The 20,807-nt window shown below is 43.3% G+C and overlaps 1 protein-coding gene across 1 annotated transcript in view; it reads left to right on the top strand.

Annotated features, from left to right (window-relative positions):
• The window catches only part of AFF3 (ALF transcription elongation factor 3), a gene marked incomplete at its 3' end in the record, with an annotated part of 327,228 nt that overhangs the window by 247,069 nt on the left and 59,352 nt on the right, over positions 1 to 20,807 (top strand). Inside the window, exon 9 of the mRNA XM_082057341.1 lies at positions 486 to 526. Coding sequence (XP_081913467.1) covers positions 486 to 526 — 41 coding nt within the window. The remainder of the gene's footprint in view (positions 1 to 485; positions 527 to 20,807) is intronic.

The following is a 20,807-nucleotide window of genomic DNA, read 5'->3' as shown; positions in this document are numbered from 1 at the left end:
TGGCAGCGCTCATGAAAAGTCTGCAGCAGCTCTGGCACGCTTTGCAAAATGTGTAATTATAGCTTCGGGCTTCATCACAAAAGGAACCAAATATGTGATGTTTGTTTCTGTGGAAGAATGGGAGGAGACTAATGGTAAAGGAGAGGGAGTGGGAGTGTGGAAGCGGGGAGAGGGGAAGGCAGAGAACCGAGAGCCTTGCTGAGTTTTCAGGGATCCACAGAAAAAATCGTCTAAACAGAGTAGTTCAGACCTCAAATACCGTGCGGTGCTTTGACACTCTTCTGGTTTATGGCGTACTTAACAAAGTGTTCTTACATTTACTAAGCTGGAAAGTCCATTTGACTGTAGACTCTCTGCTACTTTGCTCGTACTTTAACATTTTGGACACGTGACAAAAATGTGTGTAACGCATTTTTTAAAGTGTTGATTGTGCTCGTAATTTTCAAGTCAGAATATAAAATAAACATCTCTGCCCTTTCTTCCAGCAGGCAGCACAGAGATCTGCTCTCCGCGTTCTATCTGACAGGTACATTTTGTCATTTTTATGAACTATAAATTGCTTTATGAAACGTTGAGCCCTATTTATTGTGGCATATAACTCATAATCGGATTTTGTCCCCAAAGTATCTGTGAACTGGGATGTTAAACATTTTGCATGCTTGGATTTGTCATGCATGTGTAGAGTTTATTACTGCAAAAATCACAGTCGTCTTGTATTTCATACAGAGTATGCAGAATCCCTTGTTGTGATACCAAACGAGAGATAAGAAACTTACCGGAGAAAGCATGAATGATGCAGTAAATTCTGAGCTTTAGAGTTTGCTGAGATATATCTGAGCTCATTTTTCAGCAATAACTACTTCGTTTATTCTAAGATGTTCTCTTTTTACTTTTTTCTGAATCCTTTCCCTGGGAATTACTCTTCTTTTGATGAGATTCTGTGTATTTTTTATGCACAAAAACAATGCCCTTTTTTACCCCTTAAGTTTTGAGGGATTGGTATTTTGGAGGAATTTAATTAACTTTTTCACTTCTTCTGGAACTGCAGCAGTGCTCCAGGCAGATAAGCAGGGGACCAAATCCTTAGACAGTGCTCAGGTTTTACTCGGCTCTTTTTCAAGCAGAAATCCATTAACTTCAGTGGGAGACTTGCCCGAGTGAGGAATTCAGGATTTGGGCCATAGTAAATGTTATAGTTGGGCCATGGGTCTGCACAGGTATTTACCTTAAATGACTTTTATGAAAGAGGATTGATTGAAATAGAAGGTAGCTTTCTAAGACAGTCTTGATTTCTTTTCCAGTTTTGGGAACGCGGAGAGAGAAGGGGGAGGAGAGACCGTACATTTTAGTGCCTGTGAAAAAGAACTAGCAGATTTACATTTATCCACAAATGAGGTACTGTGTCATGCAGGCTGACACAGAGTAAATTTCCCCATGCCTTGTTGGCAGCCCCCTCTGCTCAGTCTGGCCCCCCGCCCCCCGCCTCCCTGGGAATAAGCGGTAATTGACTCTGGAAGCCAGCTCAGGCCAGGATTTCTCCAGAGCAGAGCCTGTCACTTAGGCTGAATTATATGTTGTGCATGGATGAATAACATTTCTCTCTGCTTGGAGGCTAAGACTGCCAAAATTATTGACCTTCCCCCCCCAAGTTTACAAACATGGTTTTGTTTAGAATCTTCCCCCCCCCGCCCCGCCTTAAAGAAAAAGGAAAAAAATCCTGAGTGAAATGTATGGGATGTGGGTGAAATCGCTGGCACGGCTGTAGGGCACACAAGTATTTGCTGTAACTGGGATGAATGCAAAAAGAAAGAGGAGTCAGAGTCAGCGTTATGCCCCTGTCCCTGGAGGTGCTCAAACTCACCCCCGAAGCAAAGCAGCTTTTGCACTTGGTGGGGACAATACCATGACCAAAGGAAAGGTGGAGATTTTTTCTCAGTATCCTTCCTCTGAGCTGAATGAGGAACATTCCTGCAGAAGTGCCCCTGAAGGTGGTTAACAAGCCCCAAATCCCACACTGCACCTTCTGTCTCCCCTAGAAAAAAAAGCGACGCTGATGGATAGATGGTCCCTACCTCATCGTGGGTGGTGAGGGAGCTGGGTGCAGGCTGCCCTCATCCTCAGGGCAAAAGGGCTGAAGTGTTGCCCATCACACCTCAAATTTAGTATTTATGATCAGATATTCCCCTCTCAGCCCCTAAAAACATACCCAGAGATGGCAGATTTCCCACCTGCTCAGCAAACATGCGGCCGTCAGGGCACATTTCTCCCCTCCCTCTGGAGGGGGTGCTGGGAAGGCCAGGGGTGCACCCTTTCGAGGTGTCTCCCCCACACCCGTAACCTCACTGCAGTGAGTAAACAGGAGGGCAGGGGGCCAAAAACCCACACTGTGATAGCAGTTTCTGTCTGGTCTTGGCTAAAGCGAGGATGCCTGTTATGTTGCTGCTCATTACTTGTGTCCCAGCAGCAACTAAGAGCTCCTGGTCACACACCAGCACTTCCCAGCACCAAGGGAGATGGCAGCTTAAATAAAGCTCTCAGTAATTTTGCTCATTATCTTATTTTGAAAAATGTTCTCCAGCAGTTCTCACTGAAGTTTTTGCTTTCAGGTTATGTTAAAAAGGTAACAGCTAAACTGAAAGAAAGGGAGGGCGGTGGTGTGGTGGAAAAGAGAGTTTTAAAACCTGTAGCTATTGATTTCCTTAGCGTATTGCACTCAGTCTTGTTTTCAGAATGACACAGTAACCCCCAGCAGATTTATGTGCAAACACAAAGATTAGTGACCCAGAAGCTTGACTGAAATAGCTTTTCTGTTTCCAGAAGACAGGTTGCTCTGCACATGCACCAACTATTTTGTCAGGAAAGATGCACTGGCCCCATTAGCTTTTCATTCTCTCATGAAAAACCCTCGGTGTTTATACAGCACAACTTGGTTTTAATTTTAGTGTGCTCTTCAGTAAAGAGGTCTAACTATACAGATTGCTCAGTTTCTGGGGCAGAGAGAGCAAGAACTTAAGTCATATACCTTAATGGTATAGTGCTAGTGTATCGTCAATTGTCTGATTCTTGTATCTACTGCTGGAATAGCTTTCAAATGAAGAAAAATGTCTGTAACTAAAATATTCAGTGTGTTCTGTTGTTATTTAACAGTAAGCAGTGTGGTTAAGCCAGGTCTTAAACCTGCTTAATCCCGCTGAGCTAAATAGGTTTTATTATTGACTCCCATGGTCCCAGAACTCTGAACTTAAGGCTGAAGTTAAAAGCTAATTTTTTGCAGTCTGTTCCACTAACCCAGAAGCACTTGCTTGCTGGATGCATTTGCAAGGAAAGAATGTCCAGCTGTAAATTACAGCTGTTTGTAATCATACCCAAACACAACACTCATTATTTTTCTTTTGTTCTTTTTAGGCTGAAAAGCCCACCATGAGGGAGACTGCACAGTACTTGATCCACACATTAAATTTACTTGCAGTTCATATTCATGTGCAAGATAGGCTTTTCCATGAAGTAAAGATTTACAGTGGTCCTAGGGCACTTTTATTCCCCTACCTGCTTTTATTTCTCTGTGCTGTAGCATAGGCCAAGTGGGTCTGCTGAAGAGCTTTGGACGCTTAGAGGAAAGCCTTGTACCACTGCTGAATTTCCTCTCTCATCATAACAGGGGAAAGAGAGTTCATTCGCCACAGTGCTTGGGTGGTAGTTATGAGACGTGCTTGTTTCACTGTTGAGGTCTGTTACCCTTTCTGTGTACTTATGCCAGAGCATGCGGGCAGACCCTGCCTGCTCAGCTCATGTGAACCTGGGTGCAGGCATGTGGGTCGGGGGGGGAGCTGAGCCCACCCAACTGTGTGGCTGTTCTGGCAACCCTGCCCAACCCATCTGGTAAGTCCTGTAAAGAGCCCAGCTTACCAGCTTACACTCAGCACCTGATTAATATATACATGTCATTCAGACCTGAATTGCTAAATGCAGGCTATGATAAATCTTTTTGATTTACCACCTTGGGCTGTTGCTAGACAAGGTGTCTCAACACTAACATCCATTTGGCAGTGTCGACAAGCCCCGTTCATGATGGTTGGTGAGTAACACAAACTGTCTGAGCTTTGGTTTGCCTTCCTGTCGGGCAGGAGGGATCATACTTTGCATTTCCCTGTAACCGTGCCTTGTCTGTCCATGTTTGATCATGGTTAGGACATTGAAATGCAGGCTATGCCATGCATGAGCTGGTTTACCCTAATGGACCTGGCCATTTGCACGTAAGATCCTGAAGGGCAAAAAAATACTCCCTGTTGTCCACTGGAGTGGTGAAGGGTTCAGGGAGCTGAGCAGAGGGTTGAGAGAAGCAGCAGAGCCCCACATCTGGGGGGACAGAGATGTTTGTGAGCAGAGGTGTTGCTGCAGCACCTCTTGCGGGTGCATGCACCCATTTAGCACTCACCTGCGCGGAAAATGGGATGGAAAAGGATGACCTGAGGCCAGCCAGTCCTTTCTCCTGATACTGTAAGCAGCCACAGGATCGAGGATCAGTCCAGTGGGATCTGTAGCATGGCTCTTCTCCTTCAGACAAAGCCACATTGAGATACACCATTTGGTTTAGGAGGCCTGGGGAGGGACTGCCTGTAAAGTATTAAGGCAACAATAAGAGGCAGTTTAGACTTTTAATAGATCACATAAAGCAGAGAAGGCAGCTGTCCAAGCAGCCTTAAAACTTTCAGTGGACTGAGCCAAAGATTTCTTATTCTCAAGTATCTGCTTGAGCTGTGATTAAGCAAAGCAGTTAAACTTGTGATACCCTAAAGTAAGTAAATTGTCCAGCGGCAGCTAGCAAAAATACTCATGTGCTTTGTGTCACTCACATACTTATGTTTGTGTTGGACTGATTTTTTTGATAACATTGCCTTTCACACTGTGGGAGCCCTTCACGTGAGAAGTTACATGATCAGCTTATCAGCGGAGTGACTGAGCTTGCTGACTGACCAGAAAGGCTTTATGTGACAGGTCTGTGTAACCAGTGACAGGCAAGGGGAAGCCTTGGCTCAGGACAGCTGATCTGGGTCCCAGCAGAGAATGATGGAACTGAGATCACGGGCTCCACAGGATGCAAAGGCAGGCAAGAGAAGAGTGTACACACAACGTGTTCACTGCCACAGAAACAAACACATGGTTCTCACAGCATTAGCACATTGCTTAAGCTTTCTAGGTTCTCTCTGAGAGGAAAACGAGAACATCTCTGGCAGACGATATGGATTTATCCCAAGGGTTTGGAGGGGAAGTCGTATGAGAAGCAGCTAAAGTCACTGGGTTGTTCAGCCTGGAGAAGAGGACACTGAGGGGAGACCTCATGGGGCTCCAGCTTCCTCACAGAGGGAGGAGGAGGGGCAGGCACTGATCTCTTCTCTCTGGTGACCAATGACAAAGCCCAAGGGAATATCAGGAAGATGTGCCAGGGGAGGTTCAGCTTGGACTTTAGGAAAAGGTTCTTCCCCCAGAGGGTGGTGGAGCACTGGAACAGGCTCCCCAGGGAGGTGTTACAGCCCCAAGCCTGACAGTGTTCAAGCAGAGACTGGACAAGGCCCTCAGACACATGGTGAGAACTGTGGGGTTGTCCTGTGCAGGGACAGGAGTTGGACTCGATGATCCTTGTGGGTCCCTTCCAGCTCAGGACATTCTATGACTTATCACTTATGCCTTACACGAAAGCCTGGCTGTTTGGAAATGCTGGTGTCCCACAGTTGCAGCCCTCCCACACAGTACAGGGCAGCGAAGGGTGACTGCTGCTAGAAACTCTTCTCAGCCTTCCTAGTTAGAGAACTTGAAGGAGGATGAGTAATTACACCTATTGTATAGAGGACACTACTTCCAATATTGGAGACTTGTGAATTAGCGAAAAGGGGGTTTAAAAGAAGAGCCTATGTGGAAAGATTGGAGTGAAAAGGAATAGATGTCTCTGTAAAACTGGAACACCATTTCCCTTTATTTAGCTTGTGAACAAGATCTGAAGCACTCATTTGTTTACTATTGGATGTTTTCCCATACCTTGACTGCTGCTGGTGTTTGTTTAGAATTGTTCTACCATAGCACTGGAGACGTGATTTGGATGTATTGCAACACTGTGCGAGAAGGTGGAGCCGAGCTGTCCCAGGGAGTTGTAATAATTTTGAGCCCTAGATAGTGATACTAAATACTGAAATTACTTTGATGTTTAGAGAAAGAAAAAGAAAATATGTATTTTTTCTTCAGGGAAGTAGTAGCCTTGTGCTGTCATGACAGCCAAACATTTCCCACCTCCCTATGGGCAACCCCATGCATTCTCAATGGCTCTCCAAAGATACCTGAGGGGAGACGATTGGTTCTAGTTCCCAGAAATATTTTCATTTTGAAAAATAACTACCCACTAAAAGAAAGGTCCGAATAGTAATTTGTCATGTATTTTCTCTGGCTTGCTAGGTCTTTTAAGAATTAGTGTGTAGATAATTAATTAATTAAAGTGGAGGGGAAAAGAGACAAGATGTAGGTCTGTGGTCTTTCGTATATTAGTAAAGAGAAAATAGGTCCCATTGCTGGCTGGCAGCATGAAAAATATGCAAAGTGCTATTGGGAAGAAGAGTGTATGTGTGTGCAGCATATGAAGTGCCTCAGCATATGATTAACCTCACTGGGTATGTAGTAAATAGTAGATAACTGTGATCAAAAAAGTATTCATGTGATTTATCAAACTGAGCAACTGTGCATTTTGCAGTGAAGCGGGAGGTCAATCCTGAAATCTAGGGCAAGTAGAGCAATAGGAAATTGCAGGGACTAAGAAGTTAATCATACCGTTGGACTGCTTCCATCTGGTCTTGAAAGACGGAGTCAGTACAGTGCTAGCGAGGACGCTTCACGGCAACAGATCAGGAATTAATTTTTTCAGCAAATCTTCAGCTATCATTTGCGGTAACACGGGCTTATAAAAATGTAATTTAATTTCTTGGGAGTAAATCACGTATGACAAGAAGTGTGAGAGTGTTTTTTAATGTGTGTATCTGAGAAAAAAAAAAAAAAAACAGTGAGAGTAGGAAAACCAGCAAAAATCCAAGAGGAAACAAACATTAACAATGTAAAACCTAGAAGGCATAAATGGCAGCCCGTTTAAATCGTGCTGGTAATTGTCTTTGAAAAATCAGTTTGCAGTTCAGAAACTTCTACATTTTTATAACCCTTGGAGGCATAATCTTGTCTAACCTGCCTGTCCATCTCCATTATCGTGGGTCAAAGGAGCACTGACTTAAAGTATTGTTGAATTGGTGCTCTGAGCACCACTCCCATATATCATAAGTACATAGCTATGGGCAGTGAATTTGTTAATGAATTCTGTATTTTCCTTATTATTGATATTACAATACTTCAATGAGACTTGAACATTATGCTCCCTTTGGGCAATGACAGTCGCCCCAGGCAATGAACATGTTGTAAAGAAAAAAAGGAGATTTTAACCTTGATAGTAACTCCGGTAGCTGAAACTTGCTTTATTGGAAGAGGTAGGAGGCCGGTTAGTTGATAGCATTATGCCTTTCTTTTTCCAGCAGTGGGATAAGAGAATAGAGAGACCTGTGCAATGAATGATCTGTTGTATTATTTTTAGTGCTATGCTGCAAAAGTGAAATCTTATAAATACATTTGTACGTATTTCCTGGCAGTCTGAAGAAAGAGAGCTCAGGTTTACACAGCACCAAGAGCAGGAAACAGGGGACCACGCTGTTCCCACAAATTACCACATGTTCATTACCACCTTATTTTAAGAAAATATGAAAATCACTGTCTACAAGTACCTGAAAGGAGGTTGTAGCGTGGAGGGTGTTCATCCCTTTTCCCAAATAGCAAGTGATAGGACAAGAGGAAATGTCCTCAAGTTGCACCAGGGGACATTCAGACTGGATATTAGGAAAAAAATTCTTCACGGAAAGGGCTGTCAGGCATTGGAACAGGCTGCCCAAGGAAGTGGTTGAGTCACCATCCCTGGAGGTGTTTAAAAGACAGATAGATGAGATTCTTAGGGACATGGTTTAGTGCTAGAGTTAGGTTATGGTTGGACTCGATGATCCTGAGGGTCTCTTCCAACTGAAGTGATTCTATGATTCTGTGATTCTGTGATTCTCCACCTGTTTGTTTCCCTCACCCACCTGCAGCACGGTTTGGTTTGGGCTTCTGCATGGTGGCAACTCCATGGATACCCTGGGATTTCCTCATGGGGATTGGTGTGTGGCTGAATCAGGCCTGAGATGTTCCTGCAAGGAGTTCACTTTGGTCTCCCATGCAGTCTCCTCCTTTTTTTTTCCATGACTGCCTCAGATTTGATGTAGGTTGCAGGAAAACTTATACCCTTTCCTCTTTCTTTGCCTTGGAGAAAAGTTGGACTTATTCTGCCATTGAGGAAGGGTTCACACTGTTCTGGGTTTCTTGCATTTCAGTGAAAGAAAATGTGTGATCTTTGAACAGCCTGGGTTTCCTCCCAGAGAAAAACTGGAACGTTTCTGAAATCTGGCAGAGCTCTTGGGATGGATGAGCAGTTTCCCACTTAGCTATTTCACATGTGCTGGTGTGAAGGTACAGCAGCAGTTCAGTAGGGTCCTATAGCTCAGTGCAGTCCACAAAATCTCATACAAATATTTTGCCTTGAAAAATATCACAGCTGAAAGGTTTCAGGTTTGGTAGTACCTCCAAAGAGGAAGTCCTTGGCTAAGAAAGCCTTGGGAAAGACTCACATCCAGACTTTCTGAGAAAAGGTTTAGATTCACAAAACTATTTTTGCTTCCTCACAGACTTATTCCTTTGGTAATGCTTTCATCTTCCTCCTTTATTGGAAAGAATCAGTGCATGCTGGGTGATATATGCAGGCCATCTCATGATTACCCAAGATTTTGGGCCAAAAAATGCCATCTAAGGCTCCCAAGGACTACCATCCATACTTGTAACCAAACTCCTATTGAAAAGACTGTGAAGAGGATATTCTTCCACAGACTCATTATAGAACTCCATCAGTCTTACTCCCAGGATCCTGGAGATACTAGTAGTTGCGAAAGTGTCTTCCCACACAAGGAATTGTTTCTTTTCTTCCTCCTAAAACAACAACAACAACAAACAAACACACAAACAAACAAACAAACCACCACTCCTTCTGTGCAGTGCATTGAAATCTAGGTACTGAAGCAAAGCCACATTCGGAGAAGTGCTGTACTCTGCAGAGCTTCCAGATCACATACCTGATATATCCAGACCCCACATACCTGATATATCCAGAAGGCAAATTAAAACTGTTGGGAGTTTTTGGAGAGCAAGGCATGTTATACCTATCCGTAGGGCTTGAGCTGGTTAGAGAGGAATAATTTTTCCATGCATGTGAAAAGTCTTTCATACAGACATCAGCAGAAGGAGAGATGTTTATACACTTTTCAGCCAATGCTGACAAACTGGCTTTGTGTGCAAACCTTTTGGTTTACCTAAGTAGTTTGTGGCAGCAGGGAGCATTTTTCATGGTAAATGTGAGAAGTAAATTAAAAAAATGACAAGTTTCTGGTTCAGTTAGATTGAGAGATTTATTTCCTGCATGAAATTAAAGCTTAAATCATATAATTGTTTTTAACATTTTGAGTCCCAGAGTAACTCTCTTTGTGGTTCATCAATGGCTTTGATCAGTGCACACCAGCAATGATTCTTACTTTACACTCACTCTAGGCTTTTAACTCTGTTTCAAACCAGACCAGATTTTCACCAGTACAAAATTAAATAGCTTCACTGATTTCAGTAGCATTATCCCAGTTTTCACCCACTGAGGATTTGACCTTAGCACTTTGGAAATATTTTCAGCTCTTCAAAACCACAACGCTGCCTATTTGAGCTTCGAAATGTCTCACAAGTGAATTATTTTCAAGGAACGCATCTGGAGTGCAGTACAGACATCAGGATATGGTTACGGTTCCACTTCAGCTCAGCCTGACTATCTGCCAGCTCCCCTGACACCCTCACTGGCAACCTGATGAGGAGGGCTGCAGGGAAGGTATTTGGGCTCCCAAACCATTGGAGCTTTGTTGATGCAAACCAAGACCCCGAAATTTCAAATGGCTCAGTTTCCAAATTTGGAAGGGTTTTTTTGCAAAGTCAGCATTTCCAGGAGGTCTGTCTGGTGAGTTTTTCTTTACAAATGATCAGAACAAACACTCTCTGCTTTATTTTTCATTATTATTGCTTTCTTTTGGGGTTCTGTTTCATGACACAATTCAGAATTTGGGAGCTTTGTTCCGAACTGGAATGGCATAAAATTCCAAAATCCTCCTCAAAATGGAGGACCTTCCTTCTCTCAAAGACTATTTATAGTAGGCTGCCCTTTTTGCAGTCAGAGAGGGGCCAGATCATATTATGACATTGTGCTCTCATGTGTTTTTAACTTAGATGTAAAATTAGGTCTGGCTTGAAACTAGGCGTAAAGAAAGTTCAGACATTACATTTTTATAACCTGAAAATGATACAATTTTGAAAGGCAGAAAAAAAATAGAAATAAATTAAATTAGATATTTTTCCATGTGGTATGATTTAAATGAGACACGTGCTATCATTATATAGTCTGCAATCTTCTGGCATTTTAGCAAAAAATAAAATTATTTATTTTAAAGGTAGGTATTTTATATCTAATGAAATTTGCTTTGCATACCAGTGTATCTTCTGTATTAGATTGCTATAAAGATTTTAAAGGTCTTTTACATTCTTGACTCAAGCGCATAGCTTTTCTTCATGCTGAGGGACTGCCTCTCACACACACATTCATGCAGGAGAGAACAGACCCTTCTCTGTGGAAATCTAGGAGCCAAATAATTCACACATAACTCTCACTTATTATTTACTGGAACAATCAAGCATAACTGCTCTAAATGAACAAACAGTTTGTCAAATAAAAAAAGGGGGGAGCAGGGTTAAAGAATCCCATGATTCTGATTTACACAGCAGATAAAAATCACCCCAGAAAAGTCAAAGAGACCTGCCAAGTAAATTTCTTGCTTTGCAATGAGGCTTTAAGACACTTTAATATGCTTTTGTGAGGATCTGCACAGGCCCTGGCATTGCGTACCCGGGGGGGTCTGTGTTGTTTCATACCCTGGCAGGTGGTGGCTGCTGAGGGTGATGGTGCTGGTGAGAGGACAACTTGTGCCTGGCTCCCAGCAGCCCAGTGGGACTTCACTTGCCATCTCCATCTTCCTTTTCTTACTTCCTACAGCCCCTTTGGAGAGAAAAGAGGAAAACCAAAGACAGACCCTCTATCACAGACATCTTCCCCCACTTGAATCCAGATATCCACAGTTTTGGCTCTCCATGTTTCCCAGGGGACCTTGTCCCAGAGCCTGTGTTACCACTTGCCATCTTGTATGCCCTATCTGCCATTTTCCCATTCTTTAAAACCACCCTGACCCCACTTGAGGGTACCTGGAGCCCTCCCTGGGACCCCCGTCTCCCCCAGTCTCAGGCCTACACAAAATCACAGAATCACAGAATGGTTGGGGTTGGAAGGGACTTCTGGAGATCATCTAGTTCAACCTACCTGCTAAAGCAGGTTCATCAGAGCAGATTTCACAGGAATATGTCCACTGGCTTACAGTGTCACAATTGAAGTCTGGCAGAGGCTACTCAAGCACCACCTGCTGCTGAAAGGTTGACGTGGCCCCCATCATTGGAAGGGGACAACCTCTCTTCCTGCTCCACAGGAGAAGAAGCCATGGTGTGGGGCCAGCCCATTTGCAGCCCCACAGACACCAGCGTGTTTTGCTGGCATGTGGTGGGACAAAGCCCAGCCGGGTACCAGCAGGGGACCAGCACTGCCACCCACCCAGCCAGGGTTGCCCCCTGGCTATCACCACCAGAGTGGGGTGGCCACGCCATCAGCTCTACACAGGGAATATCTGCCTGCACCTTGAGTCTTTTCCATTCAGCTGCCCACAATAACCATCACTCTTCCCTGCTAATAATGCCCTCAAATACTGATTTCCTGAAGCCACTTCTTTTAAGGTCATGATGTCCCTTTTTCTAAAACTTAATAAGCTTGATACTGACCATGTGGAGTTAGAGTGGGTTTGTAAATATTTGTATGTTCAGTATTCCTCCTTTGATAGCAGACACTAGGACAATATTTCCCACATTAAAAGGGCTCTTGGGGAGGGTTTAGGAACTCTGGCTGGGCAAAAATAGTTGCCTGAAGGAAAAGGAAAAACCTTGGAGAATTACCAGACTCTTTTTTTTAAATTTTGAGACAAATGGACTTTTCAAACTTTGCCCTGAAAAGAGATCTGGTCATGACCTACTATAAATCTCATATGGCCGTTTAAAACCTCACAGTGCTCTGGTTAAACAGCATCGCACCAGACAAAACCTCCAGGGCATGGGGACATTGCTGTGGTTTTTCCCTTTCAAGCTTGTATATTGTCCCCATAACATATTGCCAATGTTCACAGGACCAAATGAGACTGTGGCCTTTCTTTAATGTACTCAGAGCTCTAGTGTCAAGAGCCTGTGAGGTCAACAGGAAAACGTGGAATGAAATCTCAGCTGAGCGTCGGTCTTTCCCAGGCTTCCTGGCAATTTCCAACTTCTCATTCTATTGTTTTCACTTAATAAGATAGAGTTTGTCCTCCACTCAATAAAAAAAGAAAATAGCTAAAAGAGCCGAGACTCAGAAAATGAGCAGTTTTGTAAAAGCCTGGCAGTTTCCCAGTCTGCTGAACTTCATATAACAAGCACATTCATTTTTCCAGATTGAAAGTTTTTGGTGCAAAACCCCCTCATGCAAACACCTCCCAGGATTTGCAGAAAGAAGTGCAGTGTACAGAATAGTGCTGGGCTTCCAACATGAAAGCTGTAGCCTGCGTTTTTGAAGTGGGGACGTTGAAAGGTGAAGCTCTCAAAATAACCTAATTTGGGGCTCCTCCAGCTGTTGGATCACCCTCAGTTTTCCTCCTCCTCCTCCTCCTCCTGCTGGAGGGATTCACAGCACAGCACCTCTCTGTGTTAAAGCTGAAGAGGAAAGCAATAACTGCAAAGTCAGTTGTGCAAACCCAGAGAACAGTTTGAAAAGACAGCAAAACCTAAACACTCCTCTGAGATTATCACTCCCTAAATGATACAGAGATGTACTGTGACCTCAGCTTCAACTTCTCTTTTTATACCATTTTCTGTATTAGCATGTTATCTGCTTGTCAGCTGCCACCAAATTTTAACCTTAGACTGCTGATATTTTCTGAGTATTGTGTAAAAATGTGTACATTTTATTAAATAATTATAAGGGATTTAATGCTGGTGAAAAGCAGCGGGTTGACACCTGATTATCCAAAAATTTCTTCCTTGTGTTGCAAGGATGTCTACCCCCCTCCTGGAGTTCTGCATTATTCTCATGCATATTCTTTATCCATGCAGACAAAAAGCAGTGTTAAAGCAGATGAGTGCCTTAGCATTCGATGTAGTTAACTAATCTGAGCAAACACCACATTATTTTCGAAGGAATATATTTTATTCTGTGTTTTCATTTGGCCAAAATGTAGCATTAACCATTTATTAGTATTACAAGAGACACAAGAAATTTCTGTCAGTGATGACTGCACATTGCTGTCCTCCTCTGCCTGTGTAAGGTCTCCCGGGTTGATTAGGCCAGGCAATTACAGCAAAGTTGCCTTACTCAAATGATTGTTTTTATGGCCAAAAGTCTGGTATCACAGTGCAGCAGCAGTAAATTGGGGATCTGGTTTGAATCATTCATATGTCAGTAATTTACCACATCAGTTTTTTAAATCCATTATAGAAAACGCTATGAATACCCTCTCTGGTTAAATGAGGGAACGTATGGCAAATGAATTCCCACTGCCTCACATGGAGAAAACATACTGCAGTATCACAATGCACTCCTTGGCTGATTTGGAGTTGAGCTCTGCAGGGGTATCACGCACCAGTGTTCAGCTAACTGGGAGGTTGGCTTGAAAGGACTGGTACCTGCAAACTCCATAACTGCATGGAACCATCAGTCAATTCTTGAGTTAGTCCAAGAGCTGTAAGGGTGAAGAAATGGTGAAACATTTTGTTAGTCTGGCCAATACAAAAAGGAAGACCATGAAGGGAAGGTGAAATCTGGAAGGAGAAAAGATGAGCCTCTTAAGAAGCTCTGTGCTACTTTTTATTAAGGCCATACCATGCCTTAAAGCATAGATTTTATTATACCATTTTTAGGTTGTGAAAGGCTGTGGTTTGATTGAGTCAAAGCTTAGCTTATGTGAACGTTTAAGGTGTTCAAATGTACTTTCTGCACCTGTGCTAAAAAAAATAATTATCCCCAAAAGTCACCCTTTTCTTTTCTCTTAGAAGCAACACCCAGCTCACACAGCAACTGCGATTCTAATATTAACAACATATGTTTCTAAAGCTGAGGTGTAAACAGGATTTGCTTAGTTAGGAAGTGATTGCCTCAGGTTTGTCTTGCACCTGGTAAAGAGCTTGTTAAAGGTAGTATTGCAATCTTGAGGGGATTTTTGAGTTTAATTGCTAGCTAAAACAGCATTTTGATAGCTCTATTTTAATCTTGATACCACCTTGTGGGGGGTAGTTATTTATGCAGTTGCAGGGCCACATGGCTGGAAGGTATCTTGAGTTATATACATCTTTGGTTGATGTGACTCATGTTACAATTGGACTGAATAAGCCAGCCCTGTATACTAAAAATAAGCAAACAAATGTAAAACACATCACCATATTAGCAGAACCACAACAAGCTAATTAACGATGGACAACACAGTCATCAAATCAAAGTCACAATCAAGACCTGAACCAATGAATAAGAACCATGAGTTATCAAACACACATTCAATGCAGAAGGTAATCAGCTTTAAATTATAAGCTTGACATGTGATGGAACCATGTCCAGTTAGTTTTGCATCAGGAAGAACTGAAGAGAAGCCAGCTTATGTTTCAACCAAGCTCCTCACAAACATTCAGGTCAACACAAGGCACTGAGTGAGGCAAAGCCCACATTCTTCACTCCTTGCTAGTGGTGCACAGAGGACTGGTGCTGTTACAGTTCAGCCCAGGGAAGTGCACCCATCAAAGTGAACTCATTAAAAATGAACAGTGTAGCATTTCCTTCTCATGTCACATGATAATCATGTATGGTTAGTCTTCTGCTCTTATCCTCTCCTGGCCATAAAACTCGAATCACAGTGCACTCTGAAAATCATATGCTGTTGCAGCTTTGAAGTTATTGATGCAACATTTATGAAAATAGTTATTGAAGAATTACTAGGTAAGAACTATGAATAACTTCTGGAATAATTCACCAGCAGTAAATGACAGATTTAAGAATCTGGCATTTGCTGCTAGGCTTGGAAACAGTTAATGTAGACCTTTTTCCCTTTTTCTTTTTTTGGCCAAACACCTATGTGTCACGTGAAATAAAGAGGGATCCTTCCCTTAAAGGAAAATACAGTGTTCGGACTTGTGCTTTCCTCCTAAGGATCTTTATTTCATGCGGTTGCTGGCCACCAGCACGACACAGCAGAAGCTTAGGCCAGTGTAGTGACAGAGCTTAAAACTGGCATCTCCTGCTTGGTGATCCAGAGACATGGCAATGCTTCTCACAGCCCCGTCCGTTTTCCTGCTTACTTCATGGCTCAGATAGAGCCTGGTTGCCTGGATGTGGTCAGTACAGCCTGGTATCTAGTTTGTAGGTGGCTGCTGAATAGACCCATGGCCTTGCAGGCAGGAACTACAGGCTGAGGTGTGACACACCAGTCCCCTGCATGGTCCATGTCCCAGTGACTAATAGCAGTCTTCCACTGCGGGGAAAGCACTTAAAACCCACACTCAGCTGGAGCCACCTCCACGGGATGAGCTAATAACCTCATCAGCACATAGTCTCTCCATGTCTTTTCTAATAATAGTCACTCCTTTACCCTAAGTTAGGAAACTAATGTGAATCCGTTCACAGCTTGCACTGATGACTTTTAATCGGAGACCACAGCTGGCCTTTGCACTTTTTATCAAATGAATTCCAATGACCATTAAACAAAATTTTATCAGGTCTACCTCAAATCTGGGCCAATATATCTCACAGCCCTTACTCTTGTGCCACGCACTTGCTGTGGTGTTTCATCCTGTAAAATCAGTTGTGGTAACCTGAATAATTACTTGCTATATCTGTAGTGTATCGGACCTATACTTATTTCCAGTTAGCTATACTGCTTTTCTTTGTATCCAGACTCATGCTGTCTAATCCTGGAGAGCACAAAGCAAGTCTGCAAAGTTTTAGTCCATGAGATCATCCAATAATTTGTTACTGCAGGCGCTGTCTGTCCAACTTTATTTCCTCATGTTAAATAATCGCAATATTGTTTCTTTAAAACCCTTGACAACAAAAATCAAAACAACCGTAAATAATCCACAGACATATGGAATTGTTTTGAGAAAGAAAGTTATTTGCTGAGACTCCTGAAAAATGGAAATCTACCAAGGAAACCCCAGCAGTCTCTTTGACAGTCTGCTCTAAAACTTTTCACTTGCTTTGATGTTGTTTGTAATTTATGCTCCTCAGAGACTCTTAGATGAAGGAAATCATCTATTTTAACAATGTGAAACCTTCTTCTGGCCACTCGAGATGGGAATTCCTGCTCTGTTTCCTGTGCCTCTCTGTCAAGGCTGAAAGGGGAAGGAGGGCTTAAAAATTGCATGGCTGTTAGTGATCAGAGCCATGGCATCACCCGCCATTCTGAAACATCTGCCCAAATGTAACTTATCTCTCACTGATGAGTTTACGTGTTTAGGAAAGCTGTCTTTTTAAGCTCACTCTCCATGGTAGTGTTATTTCACTGTGTTAGTAATGCATAAGGTTAGGTTATATGGTGACGATTATAGAACAAAAGCAATTATTCAAATTGTCCCTTTATTTCAAAATTATTTTAATTACTAGTGATACCTGTCCTTTTCCTTTCTTTTTTTTTTTTTTTCATTTCTGTGCTAAGGCTCTTCATGATTCGAAAACTGCCACTAGGCCATCACCTTTGGTAACTGCCGTTCTCTGAGCTGAGTGAACAAAGGAAAAATTGAACTGGAGTGTGTCAGGCAGGCAGAATAGGAAATATATGTTCCTGCAGGAAAGCTACTCTCCTCCTAATTACCCTTCAATTGCCAGGTTCAAAATCTAATTTATGAGCAGCATAGATACAATAGCCACATTAGTCCATTATTTCATGATGATCTTTTCTACTCTTGATTTCATAAAGGAAGGATTTTGTGGCTCTCAGTGCATTGGCATTATCAGCAGCTGCTCTGGGCAGTGATGCTAGACAACTGCACTTGAGAGATACTCCAAAAAAATGTAAAGCAGTCTCCTAACAACAAGGTTTTACAGAAGGAGGGAGGTGCTGTATAGTACAGTTAAATAAATAAAGCATGACCTGATGGGCTGCCTCGGACACTGCTGACCACATTCTGAAACAGATCAAGGAATGTCTGAAGGAGAAGGAATTTTTCCAGCCTGCATGCAGCAAATGAACTTACTAACACCCCCAGAGTCCTTTTTACTCTGACAAGCATGGAGTAGCCTGTAAAAGGATGGAGCAGTGGGTAAAGCTGCCAACCTGTCTTGTGCAGATGGCACATGGTTTCAGCAGTAGCGTTGGTGCCCAAGGCCAAGCCTACACTTCTGTCAAGTTGGGACAATGACTAATGTAGCTATCTGAGTGAGCTTTAAACACACAGTAGCACGACACTCATGGCCAAATGGAGCTCACGAACGATTCAGTGCCCATTTAGTTATCGAGCTTCTTGTGTGGGATTCATACCTCACTGAGTTTTGTGTTCACAGAGACCACCATAGTTTGTGGTATCTGAGCTAGTCCCACAAGGTGACAGGATGGCTAAGGCTGGGAGGCACCTCTGGGGATCATCCGGTCCAAGCCCTGCTCAGAGCAGGGCCAGCTAAAGCTGTTGCTCCAGGTTCTGTCCAGTTGAGTCTTCAGTATCTCCCAGGGTGGAGACTTCACAGCCTCTCTGGGCAACGTGTTCCACTGTTTGACCATCCTCACAGCAAAAGAAGTTTTTTATTATATTCAAATGAAACTTCCTGTATATCAATTTGTGCCCTTTGCACATAAGAAGCCACCTGCCTCTATGAACCACTCAGAAGAGCCTGGCTCTGTCGTCTTTACTCCCTTTTGTCAGATATTTATCCCTCCCAGTCATCTCAGCCTCTTCTTGTGTGAAAGATGCACAAATCCCTAAATCATCTTCATGGCACTTTGCTGGGGATGCTTCATGTCTCACTTGTATTGGGGTGCCCTGACCTAGATCCAGTACTTCAGAGAGGAAGGATCATCTTCCTCCACCTGCTGGCAGCACTCTTCCTACTGCAGCCTGGGATGCTGTTGGCTCCCTTTGCTGTGAGGGAACGTTGCTAGTGGATGGGAAACTTGGTGTCCATCAGGACCCTCAGGGCCTTGTCTGCCAAGTGGCTTTCCAGACAATTGATGCTCTTTGCTTGTACTGGTGAGTGGAGTCTCGCCCAAGTCTTCCCAAGCCAGGGCCATGGAAGTCAAAAAATGATGTCTAGTGTTGCAGGGAGGCACCTTGCTGGGTAGAAGTTCTGCATCATTCACCTGCCCCACAGACCACAGAAAAACAGGCTCTGCAACTTCTTCCCATCACCTACAATTTTTCTCCATCCTCTTTTTTGCCTGCCTTATATTCTTCACCCACATTTTTTTTCACCATTGAAACCCTTCCAGTTAAAATAATAGAAATGCATGCCTACATTTAAACCATTGTGTTTTGCAGTCAACATTCCTATAAAGCTGATTTGGGTGGGAAAGTTTATATATTTTATGCTTTGTTTTACATTTGGGCTGCTTTGGAAGGATTTCTTCACAACTGTGAGGCGACAAAGTTAAGAAGGGATTCAGGTACCTTAGCACAGGCACCTGAAGTCACTTGAGAAGCCCTAAGATATGTAAGACATCTTTAAAGGCCTGACAGATTCATATGGGAAAGGCAGCTAAAGACTGCTGTGACAGAGCACAGCCACTGGACAGTGGCATAGAAGCAACTAAGTGTTATCCCTGCCTATTTACAAAAAAAAAAAAAAGGTAGTGCAAGGAGAAAAGGGAAAGATAAGGGGAAAATGGAGAGGCATGGGCAAAGAACAAAAGTGAGAGGGGAAAAGCCAAGCACAAAGGCAAAGGGGAAAACTCTCTTGATGATTCTGGGTGTGACCTGCAAGCCTTGGAGTCAACTGTCTTAAAGTTCAGTGTCTCTGAGCTGTGCACAAAGCTCATAAATATCTTCCTATACTGCAGTCTTAAGTCCATAAGAAAGGGCTTGCCCCTTCCCTGAGAAAGCATTTGGTTATATTGCTTGGGAGTTTCACTCCTGAGTATTCCTTTTCAGTTCTGTGCACAGAATGCAGACAGAGTGCTCTTAGGAATGGGAGATGCCTGTCCTGATTAGTTCTTCTGAGCTTTTATTTTTTCTTTGCCCCTGAGGAATTGTCTATTTTTAATGACTTTTATGATTAATAAAACTGTCTGAAGACCTGCTTGAGTCTTCAAACTGGTTATCAACAAGGTCATCTAGCCTTTTCCCCAGTGTCTAAGCTAATGGCAAAGACCCAACACTTGATCTTTCTCCCCAAGCTGAGGCTTGTCTAGCAGGGTTTAGAGTCACGTCAAGGTCGTAAAAAATCCCAAAGAGGTACTTTCTTGCTGCACTGACTATGGAAACACATACTCTCCTGGAAACCTGTCTGTCCATCTTATCCTCTCCACAGAGCTCTTGTGCAGATCTTCCGCTTTCCCCCCAGCTGTTTCCCAGCTGCAGGCAAATGACCTGATACACTCTTAAAGAAATATTGAATATATATCCTCACAGCTGGGCACTGAGCTGCTAGCAGCAACACATGTTGACCCCTACACCTTTAACAGTCTCTGTGGTGCTAGATGTAAGTTCATGCTCCTAAGAGGCCCACCGCTTCACGCCGCACATCCTAGACCATGCAGGACCTCAGGCAGGCAGAGAGGTGTTTGAGATCCTGCAGGAAGACCAGAGTGCCAGAAGGGCACTGTTATTAATAGCCTAGAGGCAGAGAAAAGAAGAAGGCAGCAACAGCTTGTGACACTGGGAGGGAGAAGCAGTACTGATGAGCAATATTTCCCCCTGTTCCTGTGCCCTCTCACACAGAATCACAGAATCACACAGAATCAGCTAGGTTGGAAAAGACCTCAGAGATCATCAAGTCCAACCCTTGGTCCAACTCCAGTCCATTTACTAGATCATGGCACTAAGTGCCATGTCCAATCTCAGTTTAAAAACCTCCAGGGACGGTGAGTCCACCACCTCCCTGGGCAGGCCATTCCAATGCCTGACCACTCTCTCTGTACAGAATTTCTTTCTAATATCCAGCCTAAATTTCCCCTGGCAGAGTTTAAGCCCGTGCCCCCTTGTCCTATTGCTAACTGCCTGGGAGAAGAGACCAATCCCCACCTGGCTGTAACTTCCCTTCGGGTAATTATAGAGAGTGATGAGGTCACCTCTAAGCCTCCTCTTCTTCTGACTAAACAACCCCAGCTCCCTCAGTCTCTCCCCATAGGTCTTGTGTTCAAAGCCTCTCCCCACTATCATGTGTGTATTTCCATTCTGCCTTCCTGGGAGAGGCAGGGAGAACAAAAGATACATTGAAGAATACGCAAAGGCATCTAGGCATGCCTTAGTGATATTGTAATATCATAAGAAACATAAAAAGATGCATGGCAGTTAATGAACAA

The sequence above is a fragment of the Streptopelia decaocto genome, assembly GCF_964273445.1.
Source record: "Streptopelia decaocto genome assembly, chromosome: 1".
Lineage (NCBI taxonomy): Eukaryota > Metazoa > Chordata > Aves > Columbiformes > Columbidae > Streptopelia > Streptopelia decaocto.
Note: the sequence above shows the minus strand (reverse complement) of the source record. Positions and strands in the feature narration are given on the sequence as shown.